The 23630-nt window shown below is 43.1% G+C and overlaps 2 protein-coding genes across 2 annotated transcripts in view; one reads left to right on the forward strand and one right to left on the reverse strand.

Moving 5' to 3' along the window:
* T265_13859 (hypothetical protein) overlaps window positions 1-9598 on the forward strand; it is a gene marked incomplete at both ends in the record, with an annotated part of 33075 nt that extends 23477 nt beyond the window's left edge. The window contains one exon of the mRNA XM_009170902.1: window positions 9304-9598. Within this exon, the coding sequence (XP_009169166.1) occupies window positions 9304-9597 (294 nt within the window). The remainder of the gene's footprint in view (window positions 1-9303) is intronic.
* The window catches only part of T265_05781 (hypothetical protein), a gene marked incomplete at both ends in the record, with an annotated part of 73104 nt that continues 54013 nt past the window's right edge, over window positions 4540-23630 (reverse strand). The window contains 5 exons of the mRNA XM_009170875.1: window positions 4540-4833; window positions 12902-13086; window positions 18739-19230; window positions 20227-20763; window positions 21498-21876. Of these exons, the coding sequence (XP_009169139.1) occupies window positions 4540-4833; window positions 12902-13086; window positions 18739-19230; window positions 20227-20763; window positions 21498-21876 (1887 nt within the window). The remainder of the gene's footprint in view (window positions 4834-12901; window positions 13087-18738; window positions 19231-20226; window positions 20764-21497; window positions 21877-23630) is intronic.

Below are 23630 nucleotides of genomic sequence, written 5' to 3' on the forward strand. Positions count from 1 at the left end.
TGTTACGTATGCCGAACCATCGTTTGCCGAAGAGAGTGCTGTTTTCCATGCCCAATTCGGAGTGGCGTAAACAGAGAGGTGGCCAACCCTTGACTTGGCAGAGGAGTATGAAGGAGATCACGAAACGCTTGGGTGCTGTCGGTGCTACTCGCCTTCCAGGATGGGGACCGCGTGATCCTCACTACAAGATATGGCTGCCAACCGATGTCAGTGGTGTTCTTGTTGTCAATTTCTGTCCAGATTGCCTGAGTGGATGTCTGGAGGTGTAGGCACCTCGGAATGATTGTGTTAAGCTAGCACTAAGTCCCCCCCATCCACCTTTATTCTTTCCTTCACAATAAGGCTTTGAAATAAGTCATGGTTGTACGGCGGTGAAGTATCGGTGTTGAACACTGATGTCATGCTGTCGATGATGATGATGATGATGATGATGATGATGATGAAACAAAGATATTCATTGCATCAAACGTACTATAGTCAAGTTGGAAACGGTCAAAAGAACAGTGAGGATAAGTATCAAGTGGAACGAAGTTTTCTTGAGTTTCAGTAAGGTTGTAGAAGAACCAACCGGACGATGTTTTCCGCTCGCCTTGGGAGACGAGCTTAATGAGAATGACCCGTTAGAGCTTAGGTGTAGACTCGTACCATATCCAGTACAGTCGCAATCAACTTATCGATACGGCATTCAAGATGAGGAAATACACCATTAGCATCGGAAAGAAGTTGTCGATCAACAGACGTATTCAATACTCCTGAGCTATCAACAGCGTGTTTTCACTGGAAAATGAATGAGGCCAACGGATCTTGAGGGCCCAGTGGAACCACATACAAACTCAGCCCTTAAGAAATTCGAATTCGGGCAATTAGAATTCGTGCCAGGTTTTATCCCTGGAAGTTACTACAGCTTCACAAATCTTTGGACGTGCTCAAACTCCTCATTTCTGGCAGGGAAATACCTCGATTTCATAATTTCGCGGCGTATCCGCAATTCCAATTCATTCAAGGCAGCGCAATGTTATCTGGAGTGGTATGGCATACACAAAGTTGTGCATTAAAAGACGATCATGCGAACGGAAAAGGTGACTGACAGGATTTATGTAGTGGATTGGTCAGAGGTTTCAAGAAGTGTGTAGATCTTGTAGCGACATAAGTCAGGAGATCTGGTAAGTGCGCGATCAAGTTAGTTTCATTCCTGTTTGGGTTCTGAACCAGATCACAGAGATCTAACCATCCTATTGTCATATGGTACGATAAGGAAATCGTCAGTAGTATTGTACGCGAAAGTGGAGGATAATTCATTCAAGTGCTCATCCGTGACGCTTGAAAATTGGACATCGAACAGTATTTTGCGAAGAATGAACAGGAATATGTACTCAGGATACTGTCAAACATTGAATAACTTTCCATGAAGACCGAAACAATATTCGACTGGATGATAGTTTGGGTAAATAAAAAGGGAAGGTATCCGCTGTGTTCCCTGTTTTTCGGTACACAGTCTAGCGGGAAACCATTGAAAGAACGGTTGGTCATCAAGCTGGTATCACAGTCCGTGCGCAACAAAGATCCTTCGAATGGTGCTGCACAAGTATTGTGGAGGAACGTACGTTTTAGGAATAGCCGTAAATGATTGGTCATGGTAGAAGTTGAGCAGAACAACAACAAGCGGAATCTTTTATCAGGGTGTGATGAACTGAGCTGCTGATTGCGTCGAGTACTTCTACGATCCGCTTCTTATTACATACAGGTAGGACTGTTAATCCAGTCTGATCGGCTGAGAGTGGACCAGATTACAGGACTTAAGGTTATATGGTAACGCAAAAATTGAGGCCGAGAGTGATAACGATAGTTGAGAAACCGTCTTCCTTCTCCGCTAAGAGCAAACTGGAGCTTACGTTTTCCTATTAGAGGCGCTGAGTTAATTTAGCAAATAGCCTACTTTAAAACAATTGGCGGCCTCGAACAAACACTGAATGCCTTCAAGCATCGCGAAGTCAATCAGAGAGTGGACCAGTCATGAGCTAACGTGTTTGGACATGAAATATCTTAAAAGCGGCAAATAATGCTGTTTGTAGTCTAATATAAGTCCATGGCTTGGCATTGATAAATTTGGATTCCACCGGAATAAACTGGTCCTTTTTGATTGATTTCCTAGGAACAAAGCTTGGGAAGTGCCTAGACGTCTTTGTTTTAACGATCCTATCCATATTTTCTCGTGCGTGCTTGTTTCGGTGGGGAAATCAAAATCAACTGCGTGACTGGTAGAGAGAGTGGATTAAAACAGCACCCAGTTTCGACAAATACATTCATTTACATACCAATCTGGTCCTCACAATAGACTCAACTGAATCTCTAGTTTACGAAGAGTTTGTAGTAACATTGTGAATAGTTTCCTTTCATGAAAATCACTTAGGTCCTTTGTCAGAACAGGCTATTCATGCAGTTGCTGAAAACTCTTCGGCATCCCACAACCAGTTTCACCCTTCTGGAGCATTTCTGATAGGCACAGTTCGAGGTTCCTGCAACTCGTGTGATCGGTCAAGAAACTATACTCCAACATCTGAAATGTACTTACTGAAACTTGAGAATCAGTTCGGATTTAGTTACGTCTGTCGTTGACATCCAACTCATGTGCAAATTATTAGCTAGCTTGTTTGAGCTGTCCTGCCGATCAGCTCTGTGGTCTCTCATTCCATGCAATCGACCGCATCTACGTGCTTTTTTATTACTTTAATGTAGGCATCTAGGAGCAGGAGTTGAATTTCAGGTAACAGCTAGGCTAGGGTAAATTGGTTGACTACCTATTCAGAAGTATACTATTTATGCGCCCTTAACCACTCGGTGTAGCTCTCACTCTGCTTCTTCGAATACCTGTTTTTTTTCGTTTTCACGTATCTACTTCGGAACTCCATCCCTTCCACCTCAACGTAATCAACGTACTTGTTGTAGCACAGCGCTATTACGATGAAAGTCAAACTGATGGATTTCGAAGAAAATACAAGCACTTAACAAAACGATACCGGTGTTTCTCAAAATATTTTGACAACTTCAACGGCTTTTAAAAGCTTGTGGATGCAAATGTGGTAGCTCAGCACACTGCATGGAAAACTCACGAACTCTTCGGCTGATCGTAAAATAAACCTCCTACCTGAGTATTAGTTAATAGTTTCTTAAGCAGCTGACTGTGAAGCGATAACTAAGATCGTGTTATCTAAGACGCCAGTCAGGTTTGAATAATCCTCGGTTCTCTTTCCACCTATGGACTACAGATTAGCTCAGTTTTTGAAATCACTTTTATGTTCGCCGTCTGAACCCCCTTAAAGTTCTTTTATTCGTTTGAATATTTTCCGTAAATATCCAAAATATTCGAGAAAGAAAAAGGAGTCCCACTGACTGCGACACTCTGCGGGGTGCGAAGCCTTCTGAGCTTTGAAAAGAACTCAACGTGTCTTATGTTTGGTGATTTCGATTAGAGTTCAAAACCTACATCCACGATGTGGACTCCGAGAGCCCCAAGAAGTCATGTCTCTTCCGGCGGTTAGTCTACTTGGTTTTAACAGCCGGAGCATATGGATGAATACGTGATAATGCACTAATAAAAACCAGAAGTAGAGTTATAGTGGTTATTGATGAACAAACGTAAAGGGACGTGTGTTACGAAAGAAAATAAAAGAGTGAAGTTGCAGAACCACATGGCTAATTGCGATGAAGCGTTTTGGATTGTCAAGCTAGTGCAACGTTAGTTAGAAGCCACTCCTGGGCATACGAAAGGTGATCACAGCCATATATAGTTGCGGACTGTCCATTTGAGGCTTGTGTCAGTACTTTGGGCACTACGGGTTCCGTCACGCTGCCGGTGAATTTCATGCTGCTTACCGAAAATAAGTAGTTAAAATGCGCACGTATCACAGTTTCCAATCCACCGCTCTGATCATCGATGAATATGTCGCTTTTAGCACAGCTGAGGACAGCTTGCTAAGGTGCTTAGCATGTTTTCATTTACAACCGCTTTCGATCACCTGACTATTTGAAATTTAAGCTAACTGGTGAACTGCAACTGCGACGCCAATTTTAGCCACACACGCCATCGGAATGCGTTGACTGGTATTGTCAGAAACCCTAATCTGTCCGAACACGCGGAAAAAAACTTCCCAGTCATGGAACAACGCATTTGTTGTATTATGGAAGTAACACTCCATATGATTGTTTTCGAACAACACGTTATGTGGTCAGGTAATAAGATAAGTATTTAGTATAATCTGGCGTGGAAAACAAATGTTGCATAGTATGAAGGTCACAGGCGCAAAGAAACAGACCTGTGAAATAACTCAGGAAAAGAAGTTTGCTGACTGAGGAAACCTTGGAATAAATGAAACTAAATTTTTGTCCGAGAAACGGCAGAAGATGGTTTAGAAAGGCATCACAATCTGATCAATAGTAGACAAGCATAGAGCGAGTCCGCGAGACGCGGAAGAACAATCATTTATCTGACTGAGGGACCGAAAATGACTTGGGCAAGGTAGGTAGAAGGATTATGCTGCATCAAGTCCGATGAGCTCCGCGAGCATTCCGAACATCATGCTTCAGTTTCAAGGCTGCTGAATTATCACCAATTAGAATGCGGGAACCAATACGTTTCGGTTCGATCAAGCTGGATGAAAAGATCTCATTTTCTTCGTCTTCCAACTCAGAATCACTGCTGCAATTTCCCGCGTCCAACAGAGTTCGGCTGTCCGTTATCAATCGGCCTAAGTTTGGATGACTGTTGGCAGTATGTGAGTTGTTTTTCTCATGGGCGGTTTTCGTTAACAGGTCCCCACCTTTGCGCACACGAACCTGAAAATGCAAAGTGAACAAGTACCGATTGAGAAACAAAGGAATACGTCCACAATAGGAATTTTCACCTCAGTCCGGGTAGTATCCTCCAACCGTGGGGAGTATATGGACTCTGCATTTGAATACGTTAAAGTGGATTTTACTTATCAAAATGGTCCTCACTTCTACACTCCTGTGACCGTTAATCACATACCGGTAGTTATAATATGATGCTCACCAGGGGCTGAAGAGTGGTAAGCACAAAAAACTGATCAGTATATAGTACGGTGTATGCTGCTAATAAAATGTCTCATGTTAGGTGCATCGGATGAAAAAATGCGTTTATCTCCACACACCAATTATTCGAAGGGCTCGCGGCAGTTGCAGCATAGGGATAACCATTCACAATGACTATCATGCTGTTATCTTTTGGCACAATTCCATCCATTTCAGTTTTTCACTTATGCACAAGATCATGTGGTCATCAGAATCGGGGATGATTCTGGGTTCGTGAAGGGAGCTGTACCGTTTCGCTGGGCATAAAAGCAGCCCCCTTTTATGGAGAACACCTGAAAGTACCGGACAAACGTTTTCTCTTCCTGGATCAACTTCACATTTGGAATGTGTTTCAGGTGACCCCTCTAGAAGGGAAAAAGTTTCTGTTTGCTCTTTTTGTATAGAACCTACTTTATTGATCTCCCAACCCACTAGTTCCATATTATTTTAACCAAGCTATTTGTCAGGGCTGACATGCAATAGAAAATCCGATGGGGCGATAAACAATCTACAAACTACTGCTGTGTGACAAGCTGCATATGATGATATAATGGGATGATAAACAAATAAGGCATCAAAGTACTCTTTCTTTAGTAGACAGCCAATTTTGGCCTTAGCGCTTATTATGGGAGTTGAAACACTTCATCAGAGAGCACCGGTTGCTGTGAGTCGTTCACGGATGCTCGACAGTAGAAGCATTGTGAAACGGCGTACGTGAACCATTGGCGTTTCTCCCTTAAATTACACAACAATTGGTGGAAGGGCTAGGCGACAGATTTTGTTTTTCCAAGCATGTGCCAGCGGCACTAAAGTGGCACTGAAGTCAAGCAAGCTGGGGAAGAGCAAATGCGTTTCAAGGCCAACCCTCATATCAACCTAACTAATGTGGTCCAAATAGGGGGGTAGTGACTATTTAATGAAATTTTAAGATCAAATCACGCCCATATATACCACGTTTAAGTGCTAAATCCATAGCTTCGTACATGTAAGATTTTAAACACTTGTAGGAGAACGCGATTCAGACAAAACGTCCGAAACTTTGAATAAGAAATAAAAACAGTGTAATTTTGTGTAGGTTTTCCGTTACCGTTCTGTTTCATTGTATCCTGTTGACCAAACACAAGCATCTCATCACACCACACTACTGACACGTGACTTGATACAGGAGAGAGGTAACACTGACAACAGAAAACGGGTGGTATACAAGAATATTTCAACGCAGGAAAATATGTGAAACAGTTTTTAAAAAAATCATACGTCCGACACTGGAAGAGATTTAGTAGAAGCGTTGGTTCCGGTCCTCAGCCCAAAGGGACATTAGGTTCCTACCAGGGCTCATCTACTTATCGACGAGGTTTTCGATAATACGAAACTGCTGATTGGTTGCTCTAGACGGAGCAGTTTAGTTTCAGTCTCTCTGGAAATTCGTGAGACGCACATCAGTGGTAACTTCCATCAAGGATATTCGTCAACAGCACAAAATAGGCGTTCAATACCAATCTTACGGCCATATATTGCAGCCTCTCCAACCATGCACCCGCAGGACCACGCATACTTCATCTTAGAAGACAAATCGCTTTCTTCATTTTCCTCTATCAGATCAAAGGTTCACTCATCTGAGTATGACGCTTTGAAGTAAACATGAAAAACGGCACTATCTTAGACAATGAGTCGGCATGCGCAATACATGACCAAACTTCCGCAGCTATTGGAGCTATTTACATCCTTCGACTGAAATACCCGTCGAAAAATGAACATACTTCCTGATTCGCTTGTTTCGGATTCGCTGAAACCAGCCTACACGAGCTATGGTCCCGAGACAATGGTTATCGAATACCTGAAGAAATCTCCGTTTCGCTGGTCAGAGAGGCCACGCCTCATACAATCAGACTATGCAAAACCCAGTCCCCTGATATTCAGGAATACGCGGCCTCACCATCATAGGAGTCTCAAGGTAGTAAACGTAATTCGACTGTTAGAGATTGGTGCATTAACTTCATTTGTCCCATTACAAGGGGATCGTCTCTCTTTGAATGGCAAGCAGAATGTCAGTAACTGCGTGTCCAGGGTCATTACCTTACAATTTAAGAGTGAAAAACGAATGCCAAATGGACGCGACGACTTTCATCAGTAAATTAAACAAACACCTGTGCTTTCTTTTCCTCTTCGTCCGTATATTGCAGTTCAACAAGATTTCATCAGCAACTGTTAGAATACCAATGTTTCGGAGACCCTTTGGCATTCGTCTGAATACTTCTTCGATTACGGAACTGAATAAGAATGGATAGAGTGAGCATCCTTGTCGGGCACCACTTGGTGTGTTAGGGCTTTTGCATAACTCAATGACAAATTTTTGATGCCTTCCTTGCTGAGCCAAAGAAGGAGTACAGACCGGCGAACACAGTCAAGTCCGCCTTAGAAATTCAGGAATGTCAAAACTATGGATTACGTATGGTGTTGTTCTACCATTTAGCAGAAATTCTGCTGCTCACTGCTTCATGGGTAATCATAAGACAACGAGGTACCAGTGATGCCAAGAGCCACGTTGCAAATAAGACTAAATTGATTCACCTGTGAATTACATTCACCGTGGTCCTCCTTTTGGAAACCAAGCACTATTACCGACTGTCATCAGCTGTCTGGGACAGTATTCTTTTCTGAATGCAGGCAAATAAATCATATAAGCGTCGAATAGAGACCTCAAAATATCCTCAAACAGTGCGAACAAGGAGGCTCAGCAAAGGTGAAGAATTTTCGTAGTGCTTTTCTGTTTTTCGGCTTTACTTGCTGGATGAAATATCAGTTGGTATTCACGATTTGTCAGACTGCAGGATCAAGTGGCAGCAGGATGTGATAATTGCATACCTTGATATGCCTTGATCCAGATACTTCAAAATCTGTTCTCAAACCCCGAAAGCATGTCTACATAGCCGTCCTTAATGTTCGCAAGCTGAGGGATGAAGGACAGCGGGTGGCTCTTGCTCGTTTGCTGGATTATCTCTGCATTAATTTTTGCTGTCTGTCAGAGGGATACAGGATGCAATTACTGATTAAATTGAATGCCCCCTTGTGCCAGCTGCGCAGCTCTGGTGATACGGGGGAAGGTGAAGTTGGATATTTCGGAGTGGATCCTGTATTGAGCGAACGAGCGGAAGCGTCTCTGTTTGACTGACCTGTTGATAGACCCCTCTGGGCGGTTCTTTTGGCAATATCTGCGAAAGAATCAAGGGTAAGTGAGGTCCTTCGCACCTTGTTCATAGTGTCTGCTTACACTCCAACGAACTGTAGCTCTGAATATGCCGAAGACAGTTTCTATGACGCTGTAGGTGCTCTTTTACTATGGACTAAAAGCTCAGATATCGTTGTGGTTGCTGATAACACAAACACCCAGGTAGGTAGACTAAGCACCGCTGCAGCTCGATTGAGTGGTCGTATTGAATTGGACACGAGACGCACGGACAACGGATACCGCCTTCTTAAGATGTGTGCCGATTACAGACTGTTCCTTTGCAGTAAGAATTTCCGGAACAGCGGAAACCGCTTAACAACGTGGTGCCCACCAAACCAGCACCGAATCCAAGTAGACCACATCACCGTCAGTTATCACTGGCGAGAGCTCCAAACTGCCTGCCGCTTCTTTTGGAATACCACCGTGGACTCCGATCATGTACTTGTACGGTGTTACTTTTTGTTGCGCTTTTCAGGTCTACGCAAAATGCACACACTTTTCATAGCCAGTGAGAAGCTAGTGGACCCATAAGTCAGACAAAAATATCAGAATCGGCTCTTCTAACGCGTACCGGACGGTCGGACGTCGGATATAAATGGCTATTGAAAGAAGATGCCCAAAGAGCTACTCAGAGCCGGAATCCAGTCAACACCAACCAAACATTGGAACTCTGATAGGATCGTGCCTTTCCTGGAGGCTCAGTAACAGATCCCTCTGGTCAAAACCACCAATCCATCCTTCGCATTATCCAACGCCAGGTTAAAATGAGTGTCCTGCGCACTGAAAAGCTTAGTTGATCCGAAAGTCCAAAGAAGTGGAGGGTGCAGAAATGACACAAAGGTCCGCAAGCTGTTCCACTTAATTCATTCAACTGGTCCTCGGAAGCCTATTGTCAGGGAACTTAGCAGGGATCAGAATGGCTCTTCGATACCTAGCAAAGCAGAACGTTTGGACCACTGGGCACAATACTTCGAATGGCGATTCAGCTGGTCCCCTGCTACCTTCTCCTCGGAATCCTGGCCTTCAACAGAGAGGTGGCTTTGAATATGGAGCCATCCTCAACCTCAGAAGTGTTCGAGTGCATATCCCTACTCAAGCATCATCGTGCTAATGACGCTGATGACCTTCCACCTGCTCTTTTCAAGGATGGCGGTGAATTCCTCAGCCAGTGCCTAGCTAGCCTATTTGGGTCTATCTGGGAGAAGGAGACCGTCCAAGACAACTGGAGTGAATCGATAACAGTGTCCGTTTTGGAAAACGGATACTTGCTTGGAATTTGGTAACCATGGAGGTGTTAGTTTGACTCCTGTTGTGATAAGGTTTCTGGTGTCACCCATTGTTCGTCGTTTTGTGGTGGCATGGGAAACCTGGACTTATGAGAAGTAAGCGGGATTTGGACCCGGTAGAGGCTGCGTTGACCAAATCTTCATACTTCGCCAGGTAATACAGCAATGCCGTATGTACACATGAACCACAATCTTGATGTTCATTGTCTTAAAGGGTGAGTTTGACTCCGTCGATTAAAGAGTGGTGTTAACTACACTTGCTCGTTAGCGTATGCCCCAGAAGTTTGTGAACATAATCCGATCCCTATTTTCACATATGGGTGTGTGAGAATTTATAGTGAGCTCTCCAAAAGCTTCTCTACATGAAGTGGTGTCCGACATTCTTGTTCAACTCCGTCACTGATGAAATAATGAAGCGAACGCTAAAAGGTCTCCAAAACTCCAGTGCTCAACTCGTTTCTGGTGAGAACATTGACTCTTGCAATTCTGTTCCTATGCGAGGCACGAAATAGTTCATTTCATTTGGGAACAATCATGCTGCCCTAAATGACCCCGGCTTTAAGGAGGGGCCGGTTTAAGAGCCTGCAGCACTGCGGAATCGAAAACTAGTAGTACGGAGGTACGCCACCGCCTCATATTTGTGTAACTTTTTGACATAAAGACACAGATTTACAGTCTTTAGAATTTCCTGAATTACTTTTGATTTTTCAACACTGTTTACGAGATTTTCCTCCAACTTATCTGCGTTTTATTGAACTTATTAAAAGTGTCCCTGTGTGCTCAAAATGTGTAAAGCAATCCGATGTAAATTAGTTACAACTTTGAATTGTGTACTTGAACACTGTCCCGGGGCGACAACAGAGAATTTCACCCAGGTCTTCGTTGTCATAACTTTAATTTGAAATTGGGCGTATGACTCGATTGTCGTACAATTTGGAAAACAGATTGACGGAAAATTACAGACTGTCTAACTGACTGGTCACCCAACTCAGGTGAACACTATAATGGAGGTTGCATCAAGCTTATAAGTAGTGACAGAAAACTTGGAGTGTCCCGGTGAATGAGGTTATCTCAGCGCAAGGCATATATTCATACAAAAGCCGGTGGGTGGGGTGATTTCACACAATCCACTGCTGAGATTAGGTAACACGGACAAACCTCGAGTCTCTGGATTAGTGAGGCGAGGTGTACGGGAAAATATAGTCTTCAGCGAACATTCGACGAATTCCGCTCTATGGAGCCTAAGTGTTGTTGTACTGTCCTGCTGAAATTAACGGTCACCGATTTTCAAGCAGTAGTAACAAATGTAAGATCATGACCCAGCACCAATTACAGGATTGATCGTACCCTTCGACAACCAACTTGCCGGTTTCGCTCTTTTTACAGTTTAGTATAGAGTCACAACCCCCGGGATTTTATCAACATTATTGTCGACTTGAACAAAAGGTTGTAACTAAGCGGAGTCATAGACTCGTTTGAGAATAATCTATGTATTGACGAAGATTAGACTGAATATCAGCTAAATCACCCGTTATCCAGTTATCATAAGTACACTACAAGGAAGAAATCGCAGCGATAGTAGCATCACGTATAATGACACTGCGAGTGAAATTTTTTGCGCGAAGTTATAGCAAAACCAAAATCCATGATACATAATCTTCGGTCTCTGCTAGGTGGCATTTGATTTCGTGTGAAAGTAGTGAAATTCCGCCTAGTGTCACGGTAAAAGTAATCACAGTTTGTCTGAAACGTGACGGGGGAAATGATGATCCTCTCTTCGTCCCTGCTTGATGCCTATTGAATCAGTCAAAACCGACGAAGTTAAAAAACACGACTACTTATTTTCGCCTCCTTTGTCACTGAAGTACTCAACGGGAGAGCTGATTTCAACCTTGCCACATTAAGAAGATACCTTAACGCGTATTATTTTTAAAATCTTAGACCAGTTCGTTGGGAAGCTCCCACTACATATGAATTTTCCTCCTCATTGAAACATAGAGAGATCGTTGAGGGCAGGGTAGTTTTTCAGCATAGTACAGGAGACATGTATACGTAAGATTCATTTGGTCCCTGCACTACTGTCTGCGTCGGCTCTAAAAGCTAGTCGACTGAATGAAAATTGTTATGCATCACCCAGCTTTTTGTTTGCCGCCGTGATTACCCACGGTCATAGCTGACTGGAGCTGTTGACAAGAGTCGACCTGGGCTATGACCATATTCGACAGTGATGGATCGACCTTATGGACTATTCATGAATACTGTTCACGACTGAACGTCGTACACATGGCTGTCTCGTGTTTCTTATTAACCGAAGCAAGTTCTCATGTCTAGACATTTCTCAGAACCCTTAGTGACATTAGTGTACAGAACATCTTACGACCAAATAGAGTACTTTGACGAGTAATAAGAGACAGGTGAAAGTATGCAAACTGTTTAAAAAATGTCAGATACCAATGAAGCCATCCCCCCAGAGTTTTGTTGCAACGTACGTAGTGTTTTAAGAAGAAAATTATAAAAAAAACATCCAACAAATTGAACTAAAAAGGGCAATGATATGCATGCTGAAAAAGTCACCGTCCACACTACTGTTCACGGCCCCACCTACCACTAGGGTTTGAGTCATCAGGACAGAAATCGATGGCACAGGGGAAACGAATAAATTAGTTGCCTGCAATGTGGCTTCATGCAGCTGTGATGTTCTCAACTGGGAAACTGATGTGACCTTATCGGGTCATGACTTTCAGTGCCCATATTTCGAGTGCTAACTTAATCAATCAAAAACCCCAGTTTAATGAGGCGTCATCGAAACCCAAGGCTTTTCTGCATTTAGTACGCCTCCAAAATTCCCTCTCAGCGCCAATATACAGCCGTTTATAACAAACATTTCGGGAGAAGAACCTTACATCCCTTCGTTGTACGCTCGAATTATATATACAATACAGACATCGGGGAAACCGACACTTGTTTTATCAGGGGATAACCTTTTAGGACAGAACGGTTTTCTCCAGTCTCGAAGATTGACGCTGAGACAGAGGGATGGGAGATGTTTGACTACTTTAAGACAATCATCACTCTTCTCAAACGGCCAGTCGTCTAATATGCCCATGATTGGGGGTTCAAGTATCAGCTTTCCAAATTATTTTATAAATACAAGAGGACTATAGATTTATTCAGACATAAACCTGGGCATAAACCCGGGGTAACTAAGGCCTAGAAGGGATTTTGCGGAGACAAGTCGAACCTGAATGAAAGTATACATTCATGAGGTTTTACCGGAAATTGCGTAGTAGAAACTCACATCTTGTTGCTTCAGACCTGCACTTGTTAATAAGTCTACATACTCCGGACATACTAGTGATGCCTCTGTTGGCTTAGTCCACCGTCGCAAAAGTAATGAAAGACCAATCACGGAGACTGAAGAGGCAGCCATTGCAGCTGATGCCATCCACGGCGCTAATTCGATGCCGAACGGGAGCAGACAGCCTTCGCACAACGAAAAGGAACGAAAGACAAGAAGGATTTAATGTACAAAATACTTGATTCTGCCGACAGATAAAATACAACTCCAAAGGAGACTGCATGAACGGTGACATTTTGAGAATCTACAGAAAGTACAGTAACATTCAGCGAACGTAGCTAGCAACCCGAAATGTAAACAAAAAAGGGACAATAAAACTCATCAAAAAGTCGCTAAATCACAGGATTCAATTGTTCATTCCGGATCACTTATATAGAACCTCCCTAAGACAATGATTCATTGGGAAAACATATCACGGCCGTGGGCAATTTGCTGGTCAGATCACAACTTGGGACAACAATCCTAGTGACTCAAAAACGGCAGACTTATCTGATCAAGCAACCGTCTAGAATGGCATGAATACGAGGAGTTGGATAGTCCCGTGTCGCTAACCAATTAAGGCAAGCATGCGAACAAAAAAATACGCGACACCGAAAGATTGTGACCATCCCTAATGCAACACACTCAAGCCACCCAAGTTCGCTGCTAAAGGATCCGTGCTCCTTAAATGGGGAGAAATTCTGTCCCGGTAAGGAGTTTCAAGGCATCCAAGAACAACGGAGAAGTTTACAGACTCAGGCTTCTGCACTGTCGGTCACGATCCTTTTTACTTTGTGTTTGTTGCCAGAAGCACTTACTATATTCACTTCGTTGCATTTTTCGCACCGGTTAAAAATTCTGTGTTCCCGCCAGATTCTTATTCGTCAAAATACATCATCAAGCGTTCCTAAAGAGTAAGGCTGCACACGTTCAGGCTGCACACATTACGATAGTGCGTTCTATGTACCTACACAAGGAATCCTAATGGGTGCCAACATTATTTCTATATTGAAATAGACCTCATGAGTTCGGAGGCACTTAAAAGGGAGTGATCTCGGGACAGGGCGTGCATGAGGGAGAACTCATGCAACAGGCAAACCCTTTTGCATTCTAGTTGGCCGTTTATAATCGCGCTGAGCCAAGTACAAGTTCACACAGAAGTTGGGCTATAGATGATAGATAAACGTATTTCGTGTGGTAAGTTCAGCAGTCAAAACGGAGTTTGAAGTTCAGGCGTACAACCTTGATAAAAGCAAATAGCTCGTAAGTGGTGAAAGGTCACGATCAAACGGGATACTAATAGGTAAGACAGTTAAGATAGTAACAGAAACTAGAAGTAGTTCGGGCGTTACACGCAGTTTAGTTGTTAGTGGGCTAATGTTTGGAGTATTCAAATTAATCCGAACAACGTACGATAACATCTGAGAACTTCTGTTAAACTCCATTAAAGACTATATGGTGATGAGTAAATCATGGGCAGACACAGCGCCAGTCAGTTGACCACGAGTATCACCAATCGATCAATACATAGTTTGTAAATATGACGAACAGTCGATATAAGTGTGACAGTGTCCGAACACAATGCGACCACAATCGATCGGTGTGCAGCTTTCGCGATGTGTGTTGAAAACTTGGCATCTATTTGCTGCGTTACATGAAGACTTGACGCACGCGGGCCTCTGGTTAAACATAGACTTGGTTATGTGCCGTGTATGCACATGATCGAATGAACCTGAGACATGATTTCTTACTCTTATTGGTATTAACCTCAACATTGAGGAAGTTGGTGACGATTTTCAAAAAGGTTTACACTGAAAAATCCCCAGTTATGAAAGTGAGCGTCAGGTCAACCGAGTGGGCAGTCGTCTCGGCGTTGACAGAAATTTCGCAAACGGTGACTAATATTCCGTGCAGCAGAGCAACTTTGAACAGTTTACCAGTAGCTCTGAATAACAATACGTATGAACTATGGGTTGTTGTCTGTAATCCGTGTTACAGAATGGGTCGCTGGAACAGGTTTGCGTTTTTGGTTGAACACGACTGCGAACAGCAGGATACACGGGAAAATTCCACACAAGTTAACCGATCCTTAGATTCCAGGCACGCCTCTAAAGACTTACTCTACTGAGAAGACATATCATGTGCACAGTCGTTTGATTTGCGAAAAGTTGTTTCCCAAAAGACTTTCATTAAAACAGTCTTAATAGATAGTTTACAGGTCAAACAGACAGACTAATAAACCAGTTCTTCAATATCGACTACCCAATGGCGTGGATATTGAAGACTTTGCATGTCAGTGCATAATGAAGGTTATGTGTAAATCAGGGTCAACGTAGTGAGTGATGTACAAAACCACAGACATATCTATCCATTGGAACTGAGAAAAGGTTCTTAGATGGCGCGCAGGCAATTAGTGCAGGTGAGAAGACCATCAGAGGTACTGAGACATGAATGCATCTCGGATTTATCATCTGACCAGCGAAATAGCTTCTGGGGTAGCTATCCGCCAGAATTCTGGCTTTCTGGGTTGTAGTACTAAAACAAGTTTAGAGACACTGTACTACATACACTGGTCAACAGGGTATATGTGCCAAGTGTTGCACATTGTTCCAGTCCCTTTTTGTTGAATCACAAACAGAGATACATCCGGTTCGCTGTATTTTAAAACTAGAGGGAAAAGTTTAAAGTCACTCTTTCACTGTTGGGGCAGCTTTAAATTCATGAAAACCTTCCACGAAAGGATTCGCCAGCGAGGTTTCTACGAAGCTCTTCCTTCGTCAACTTGCCACACAGATTACAACATCCATCTAAAGCTAATCGATTCTGTATGAAGTTGAGTAATTCTTCAACAAGATCACCGTACTGCTTTATGTTGCTGGGCACTTGAAGAAGCAGTCCGAAAGGTGCGGTGACCAAAATATAAGCTTGATCTTGTTTTGAGTTTTATTGCAAGCAGTATTACTAAACTCCCAAGTCATGTAAATAAGAAAAGCGACATAGGTTCAAAAAATGCGCACACGAACGGTACCCCTAAATTAATCTGTTTGGTCTGTTGTACTTAATTTTAGGTTAATAAGAAGTTTTTCAAACGACGAAGCTCTCGATAGGGGTCCAAAAAGCTTAATCGGAAACTCTGTGGTTAACATGTAATAAGGTCTCACTTAGAAGAGTCGGGAAAGCACACAGAGGAAATTAGCCGTTCACAGATTTAAAATGAGGCGGGGCAGGTGAGTAGATACGAAGTTCGTAAACATCGTCCACTCTAGCAAGTGTCAAGTTATTCGGAAAGCCAATAATTTGCTACCGAGTGTTAAGTCATCTTGCATGTAATGCCTTTGCACCTGGGGTGGAGCAAACTTTCTCATTATCATTATCATAAATGAAAGCAATACCAGAGCTGATGCATCATTTTGTTTCGCTTAGTGAAATCAGATTAACCCCACACTTCGGTGTCAAAAATAATTCCGTATCTCTTTGATAGCAGCGGCTGATCTCGCCACTACTACTACCGAACAGATATTGGCACGAATGGCCATGACATTTTGACGTTATTTTCTCACCCCTGGTCACCATAAATAATCTTCCACAAACACAAATAGAACCATGGCCACACAGCAAGTGCAATAAGGAAAGGAAGAAGCATTTGTACTTTTAAACTTTTGAACCACCTTAACCAGGTAAGATGTGCTGCCAGTAATTTGCTTATGGAGGAAATTAAATCGGAACAGGCTCGAATATGAAAGGACTGAATAAGGTCGACTGTGACACGGAACTGAATATGTTTAACCATTTCCAGGTAGTGTGATCCATGTTGGTGCAAGGGAAAAATCGAAGGACTAGATAAAGTTTACCTCTTATTCGTGTTACTGATTAAAGGCCTGTGAATGTTTCAAAATCATTCGTGACACTCAATTCCTATTACTTACGAAGGCATTGCATTACTCAAGAAGTGGGTGGAAATAGTACGGAGCATCTGTGAAGCCAACTCGACAAACCATAGGACCCAGATTGAAAACATTCTGTTACTAGTTGGGGAGACGCAATCAGCGCACGAACGAGTGGAAATTTTGAGATTGCTTGATAATGAAGAATGAAGACTACGGATAACTAATGTGGTCACCTGGTTTACCAGCCTCATAAGCTCACTGTGCACATGCAAGAGCGTTGACCCACTCTTCAAAAATAATGGTTGCCATTACATTTTATATAGTCCGCTTTCACGCTACTCTAACACATGATCTACGTTCCATTGGCTATACCTGATATATCTATCCCCGATGAAAGAGCGATAGGAACAGCAAATTGCATTGGAAGGATGGAGGGAACCCCGCACCGAGGGATAAAATGTCAACCGAAAATGAACTGTGTGACGAAAAACTTCTGGGAAAGGTTGGCATTCTACTATATAACGATAATGATGTAAATAAGAAAGAGCCAGGAACTTTTGGTCTATGGAAGCTGGCAGTCAGGTTGGATGAATGCCTCAAGGTCATCGAAAATTTGGAGCTAAGGAAAGCTAGTACGAATCACATACGTAGCTCGTTCATCAGAAGCTGTCATAGATGCAGTTTACTAAACACCTAAAGGTTACTGGGATAGGTAGTTAGCTTGTTCCTAGAATGGGAGAGTGATACCGCACCGGAAAAGATAAGAACAGGATGGAAGTGGGCTATCATACCGGAAGTTGGAATAGGATAATCGGAAACCAACCGTTTCTGTCTGAAATGTTTTGGATTTGAAACAAGAAATCGAATTCACAATAGCGTTTGCGAGAAAAGAGAAGCCTAAGGTGAACTCCAATCACCGGCCTACTGCTTGCCAGATAGGTGTTCCACCAAGCCTGCGGTGTAGGATGCTTTCCATCTGTCACATCCATTTAGCCATTCTAAAGGCGGTAGGTCGGAGACTCGAGTCCACCTTATGTGAGCCACCTCACTTGCAACAAGTGAGCAGATACTTCTCATCTCAGAATAAAATGCTTTCTGAAAATAACAGGGATGAGAAAAAGGGGAAGAATAATTTTTGTTTTTGGGCAGCAACCTGGATGGCTGAATCAGCATCATCGGTTTTAAAAGAGCTTTACTGTGCATCAAGCGAACGAAATTTGGTACAGAGGTCACGGGTGAATTGTCAGTGGACAACTCTGTGTATGAAGAGACAGAGGAGGAACCAAACAGGCGAATCAGTGACTGAAACTTAGCGTCTTGCGATTAGTCAACCACTCACAAGTCATCTAGGGTGGTAAGTTGACGGGCACTAACTGGTACAGGATGAGTGAGTGGTTTTATCTTACAGCTTCAAAACAATAACAATAAAATAATCATTCAGCCATGAAACCTGTTCAATGCCTAGCTGTCGTCATACTATTCGAAGGAAGAACAAGGGTTGAGAAACTACCAGATCGGCCAGACAGGAGCAGTCATGATGCCGAGGTTGGGTTCGAACCACGGACTTTCCGGGCAGTAAATGCGTACCTTAAACTAAAACACCAAGATTATAAAGCACTGATGTCGCAAAAAGTTCCTACCAACGGCAGGTAAGAAATATATTATGTCCTTAGGGAGGTGCAAGGTAGCACGATTCAGTTTCTTGCTTCGTGAATCCCTGGTGCCGTTGTGCTTGAAGTAAGCACTGATGCATCTTGGGATGTCAAGCGAATCGAAACGGAATTATTTGAAACAAACATAAATCCGCTGCGCTGGCGAAATGTTCGAAAACGATATTAATTTAGTTATCTGTAGGTACCCAGGCGATGAAAAAACAAGTAAAGGACTTAGTTGACGGCTTACATTACTCACCTGCAGCAACCGGGATACCAATCATGTTGTACAGCGTGGCTGCGACAAAGTTACATCTTATTCGGCGAACTGTAGCTCTGGATAAATCAATGGCCCCAATGACATCAATAAGTGAATCTCGGACAAGTACAACGTCTGCAGCCTCAACAGCGACGTCCGCTCCCCGACCGATTGCAATCCCAACGTCGGCTTGAGCCAATGCAGGACTATCATTTACACCATCACCAACCATGGCGACATATTCACGCTTCCATTTCTGCTGACCATGACGCCGCACACGTCGCTCAAGCCTCTGCTGACGACGCCGACGCAGGTTGTTATTCCTTTTCCAAATAGGGTCAGTAGATTCTGAGGGCCGTTTGACCAAAAAGCTGTACAGGGCGCGAAGGACGGGGAAAATGCGGCGCTTGTTACGGGCTGATTCCACTCTGAGGTAGGACCCATGTAAACTGGTTTCGCCCGAGTCATGGTCACTGTCGAAAGATTTGTCAGCTAAAAATTGAAGTCGGGAGATTAGAGCCAACACAATGTAAATTCAGTGCAGAGTATGAGTGATCACATTGCAAACTGGCTCACGTACGCCCGCAATCATGCAATAAAGACCTTTCCGAAATGATCTCGTTTGATACTGGAGTGGTAAACACCACCGACATCTTGATGGAATGCCCATAATTTTACGGAAGAATTTTCTATACATGGAATAGGTTGCTTCTCAAAAGGGTAAACTAAGGGCATTCATTGTATATATTTTAGTAAGCATTCATAATCTCAATAACGCAGTCAAGTATTCGGCCAGTCTGATGTAAACGATATTGAGGTCACAGTCTGAAGTGAGGATTCGGCAATCACGAGCACAGCACACTCTTGGTATGAAATAATCGCAAGCCGCAGTAAACATCCAGACTAGTTTGGTGTTAATTGTTACTGAGGAAATTCGAGCCCTGATGTTCGACTTCACCGTGTGTCTGTGTGACTGGGTAATGCTCTAATACGAATGGGGAGCAAAAGAGTATTGGCATTTGGGTGAACACGAACAGTCACATTTACTGAGGCTGTCATGAAATATAACAGTGGAATAGGTCACATCAAAGTATAAGACCATTAGATTTTCCGCGGAAGACAATCCCTCGTTGACCAATGAAAAACAAAGAAATGAAAAAACCGAATAAGATCCAAGGGTGTTGTTCACATTGGGTTAGACCAGTTGGAGTCAATGTAAACTGTTATGAATTCGAGAGAAATTTCTACGCCATGGCTCTGTTTAAAAAATGAGCCAGTGTTCAGCGTTTTTTTCAATGGTCGAAGTTAAGTACAGTTGTTTGTGCGAAAGTGCAAGCGGAAAAAGAGATTAGAGATTACAGTACAGATCACAGAACGGAATCAGTGGAAATGATGGCACTCATGTGAACCGATTGTCGAGACCCTTCTTACGTTAATATTGCAACTTATGAGGGAAAATATTCGCACATCAAGATTCACGAAACTCACCCAGCATTGGATCAGACCGATGCTCTCGCACGACATCCACATCGAGATTCCTCCTGCGTGTTGAAGATAAACATGGACAAATACGGTATGTTTTTGGTACACGACGTGTCGAATATTGAAGCCTTCGTACTTCTGCAGCTTTGTGTGCTGGCAGTACATCGGCATAAACATCGCGGATGCCAACCTGTCGGGCGATCGCAGATGCTGTTCTACTGTTGTCCCCAGTTAGCAAGCCAACCCGTACACCACGATGGCGCAGTGCAGCAACAGCCAAGGCTGCTTCTGGTTTCACGGGGTCTTCAATACTCACCAATCCAACAAGTTGACCGTCGATTGCGATCAAAACAACGGTTTGACCTCGAGCTTCATCAGCTTCAATGAGTGATTCGACTGTTGGTAGTGGTTCACTGTCTGACGCAACCGGTCGACCATGTTCAGATGTGACAGAGGATAACAAAATCGGAAAGGATATATTGTTTCTTTTGATCCAGTCACGATTGCCGACATGCACCGTGTGGGAACCACCCTTCTTGACATCTTGAAAGTGAATAACGATGAAATAATGTGAGGAAAATGGCAAGGATATCTCTTACCAGAACTGAATAAATGATGGTTATAGTTGTGGTATGATACAGTGATACAAGATGATGCTGGTAAGAAAAACTCGATATTTAAAACGTTCTACCGGAGGTTCTGAATACATGTCAATGATCGGACCACGGGATGATGAATATGCTAGGGCCTTGTGTGTCTGCGAACGTCTTCTGATAAGATCTGTGATTTTGCACTCCAGGCTTAAATACCTGGAAATCAAACTGTTCGGTCACGGTCATTCTTAAAACCAGCTGGCTCGATCATTTATCCATGAACACTACCGATTCACACAATACATTGCGTCCTTAAAAAAGCATAGACTAGTGGCTTGTCTGTAAGTCAGGTTTGCACTGTTGTCTCTGAAGGAAGTTAAAATTACAGCACGTTAGTGTCAAGTCGGAATTGAACTGCACGGGACCTCAGTCAGTAAGTAGGTCGTCCCTGGAAGAAAGATATGATTACCATTCAGCATGAGCTGATCGCCGCATTCGCAGCACTGCTATCCAAAACACAGACGCGGTTGGATTTCCCCTTTAGAAGACTGATAGGGAAGTAAGTTAGCATGCACAATCGAACATTCAGTTAACAGGAGAGTTAGCGGACGTCTGAAGCGAATAGATAATGACTAAAAACGACTGTGAAAAACGAGGAAACAAATCCGTTTCAGGAGTACTAACCTGACCAGGAAAATCCGGTCGTATGGCCTGCTTCGTCTGAGCAATGATCAAGTGAAGGCGGGGTCTTTGGTTGCACAGCTTCATTTTGGTCCTTAGGCGAGAACTGCAGGAGTGGAGAAGACACAGACGAGCGAACCCCATCTCTGGCATGGTTCGACGAATGAGGCCAAATAGAAGCCACATAATCTAGTCTTACATGAATTGCAGAATTGATGACCGCCTCTTGGGCAAGTTTATCTGAGGAGTTTTGAATTAGAGGAGTTTGTAGGGAAGCGAGCGGAAGGGGCCTGGGCAAACCGGGTCCCGGCGGGCAATCAAAAGGTGCAACATATATTTGGCACTGTAGCCCCATACCCGCGACAGAAATTGCGTTAGCAACCTTCAGATCAAATCATAAAAAGAGAGTAAAATCAAAAGAAATGTTATGATACAAATGTCTCAATCAGTTAAAGTGTACAGAAAACCTCAGTGAGACCCCATACGAAATTTGTCACTGACGAAACAACAGAACCACCATATCAACGTTTATCTTACAATTAAAAATTAACTGTTCTTAAGATCAGCTTCATATGATAATAAGAATTGTCACGATGAGCAAATGCGAAGCTCTATCTCCTTAGATGTAACAGAAGGGAGGATCAGTCTGCCCAAAGCTTTCAAAAGTCATGAAGCAAGATAGAGTAGGTGCGCATTTGCACTCACTATTTTGGATTGCACTTTATTTTCAGACAATAAGAAGTCCACATCATATTTGCGCAGATTACGGGTTACAAAAGTAGTAGGGGTAATAGGGGATCCGTGTTACCTGATAAAACCACAAGACTCAAGGTTGGAAGGTGTTAAGTCCAGTCTGAGTGCCATTCCTATCAATGAAGGCTAGTGTGTAGGCCACGAAGACCCTCCTTAGACAGCCAAAGCAAATCTGGCTCTCCGTAATCGTAGTTCAGTTTTTATGTCTTTATTCATGCTTACTGATTGGGTCGAATAAAAATAACAATAATTGTTCAGTTATAGCGCCCTTTCGGTGACTATCTGCAATGCCATCCAAAGGAAGCAGGAGATCTGAGATCCTGTCAGGTTGCCCAAGCCTAAACAAGAGTAGACGAGATGACGAGGTTGGGATCGTCCCATGGATCCAGTTTCTTGTCGATGGCCATAGACAAGTAATCTGGTGATTCTCTCTGACTGTCATTATGATGAGCAAACTACTACATTACAGTGAGTGTCGACATCATATGCATTAATTGCCTGTGAAAGCGTCCTTGAATCACATTGAAAACTAATACTACGGGAATCACGTTTTGCTTCAAAGGCGCATTAAGTAGATTCACCTTGTATTGATACTGGTCTTCCGCATGATCAACATTACCAGCGGTACCTTCTTTCGATCGAAGAGATTTTTGAAAATTATTTTAGAAGTATTTATTGAGATAAATTAACATAAGGAATCGGTGCACGAGCCTCTCACAACCGAACCAAGGCGATTTTACATGGAAACGCGAAATCAGACTAATTATGGTGAAGCTGACAGCATGAGTGTCATTCTGATTGGCTGACAAGCATAAATTGCAATCTTTAGGTCAGTGTTGAGATAAGGTTTACACGGGGCGCATCTTAAAGATAAGCCACATCGAATACAAGAAATTATCGTATAGTACTCGGCAGATAAAGGCATTCTGTGCAGAAAAGTCACAAATATTGTCAATGCAAAGCAGCTCTTGGATGTTGCATTGCCAATCAAGTTGCTGCTTGCTGATGGAAAGTCCTGAGAGTACAGTGGTTTCGGGTGTTAGGCCAGTATACAGACGACAACACAGTCAAGACGGTTAGTAACTTGTCAGTTATGGAGGGGTGAGTCAGTGAAGTCCGATTGTGCGTCTGGTAGAATTTATTGCGTTTGGTTTTCTATCTTGGACTTGCTAAGGAGTTTCACTGCAGGCCACTGGACTTTTCTGATTAGTTTGAGCAGCTAATAAAACAATCTACCTTGTTATGGACCAAAACAGTGTTCTGATACACTAATGATGTGCAGTTATCAAATGAAATCAGGCAAAATTTGTTCCGCTGCCGTCTTCTCCTAGAATAACCTCAGAGTTCCCTTGATATAATTAAGCCGGGGGCTTTTTCCTCCCC

Source organism: Opisthorchis viverrini, assembly GCF_000715545.1.
Source record: "Opisthorchis viverrini unplaced genomic scaffold opera_v5_114, whole genome shotgun sequence".
NCBI lineage: Eukaryota > Metazoa > Platyhelminthes > Trematoda > Opisthorchiida > Opisthorchiidae > Opisthorchis > Opisthorchis viverrini.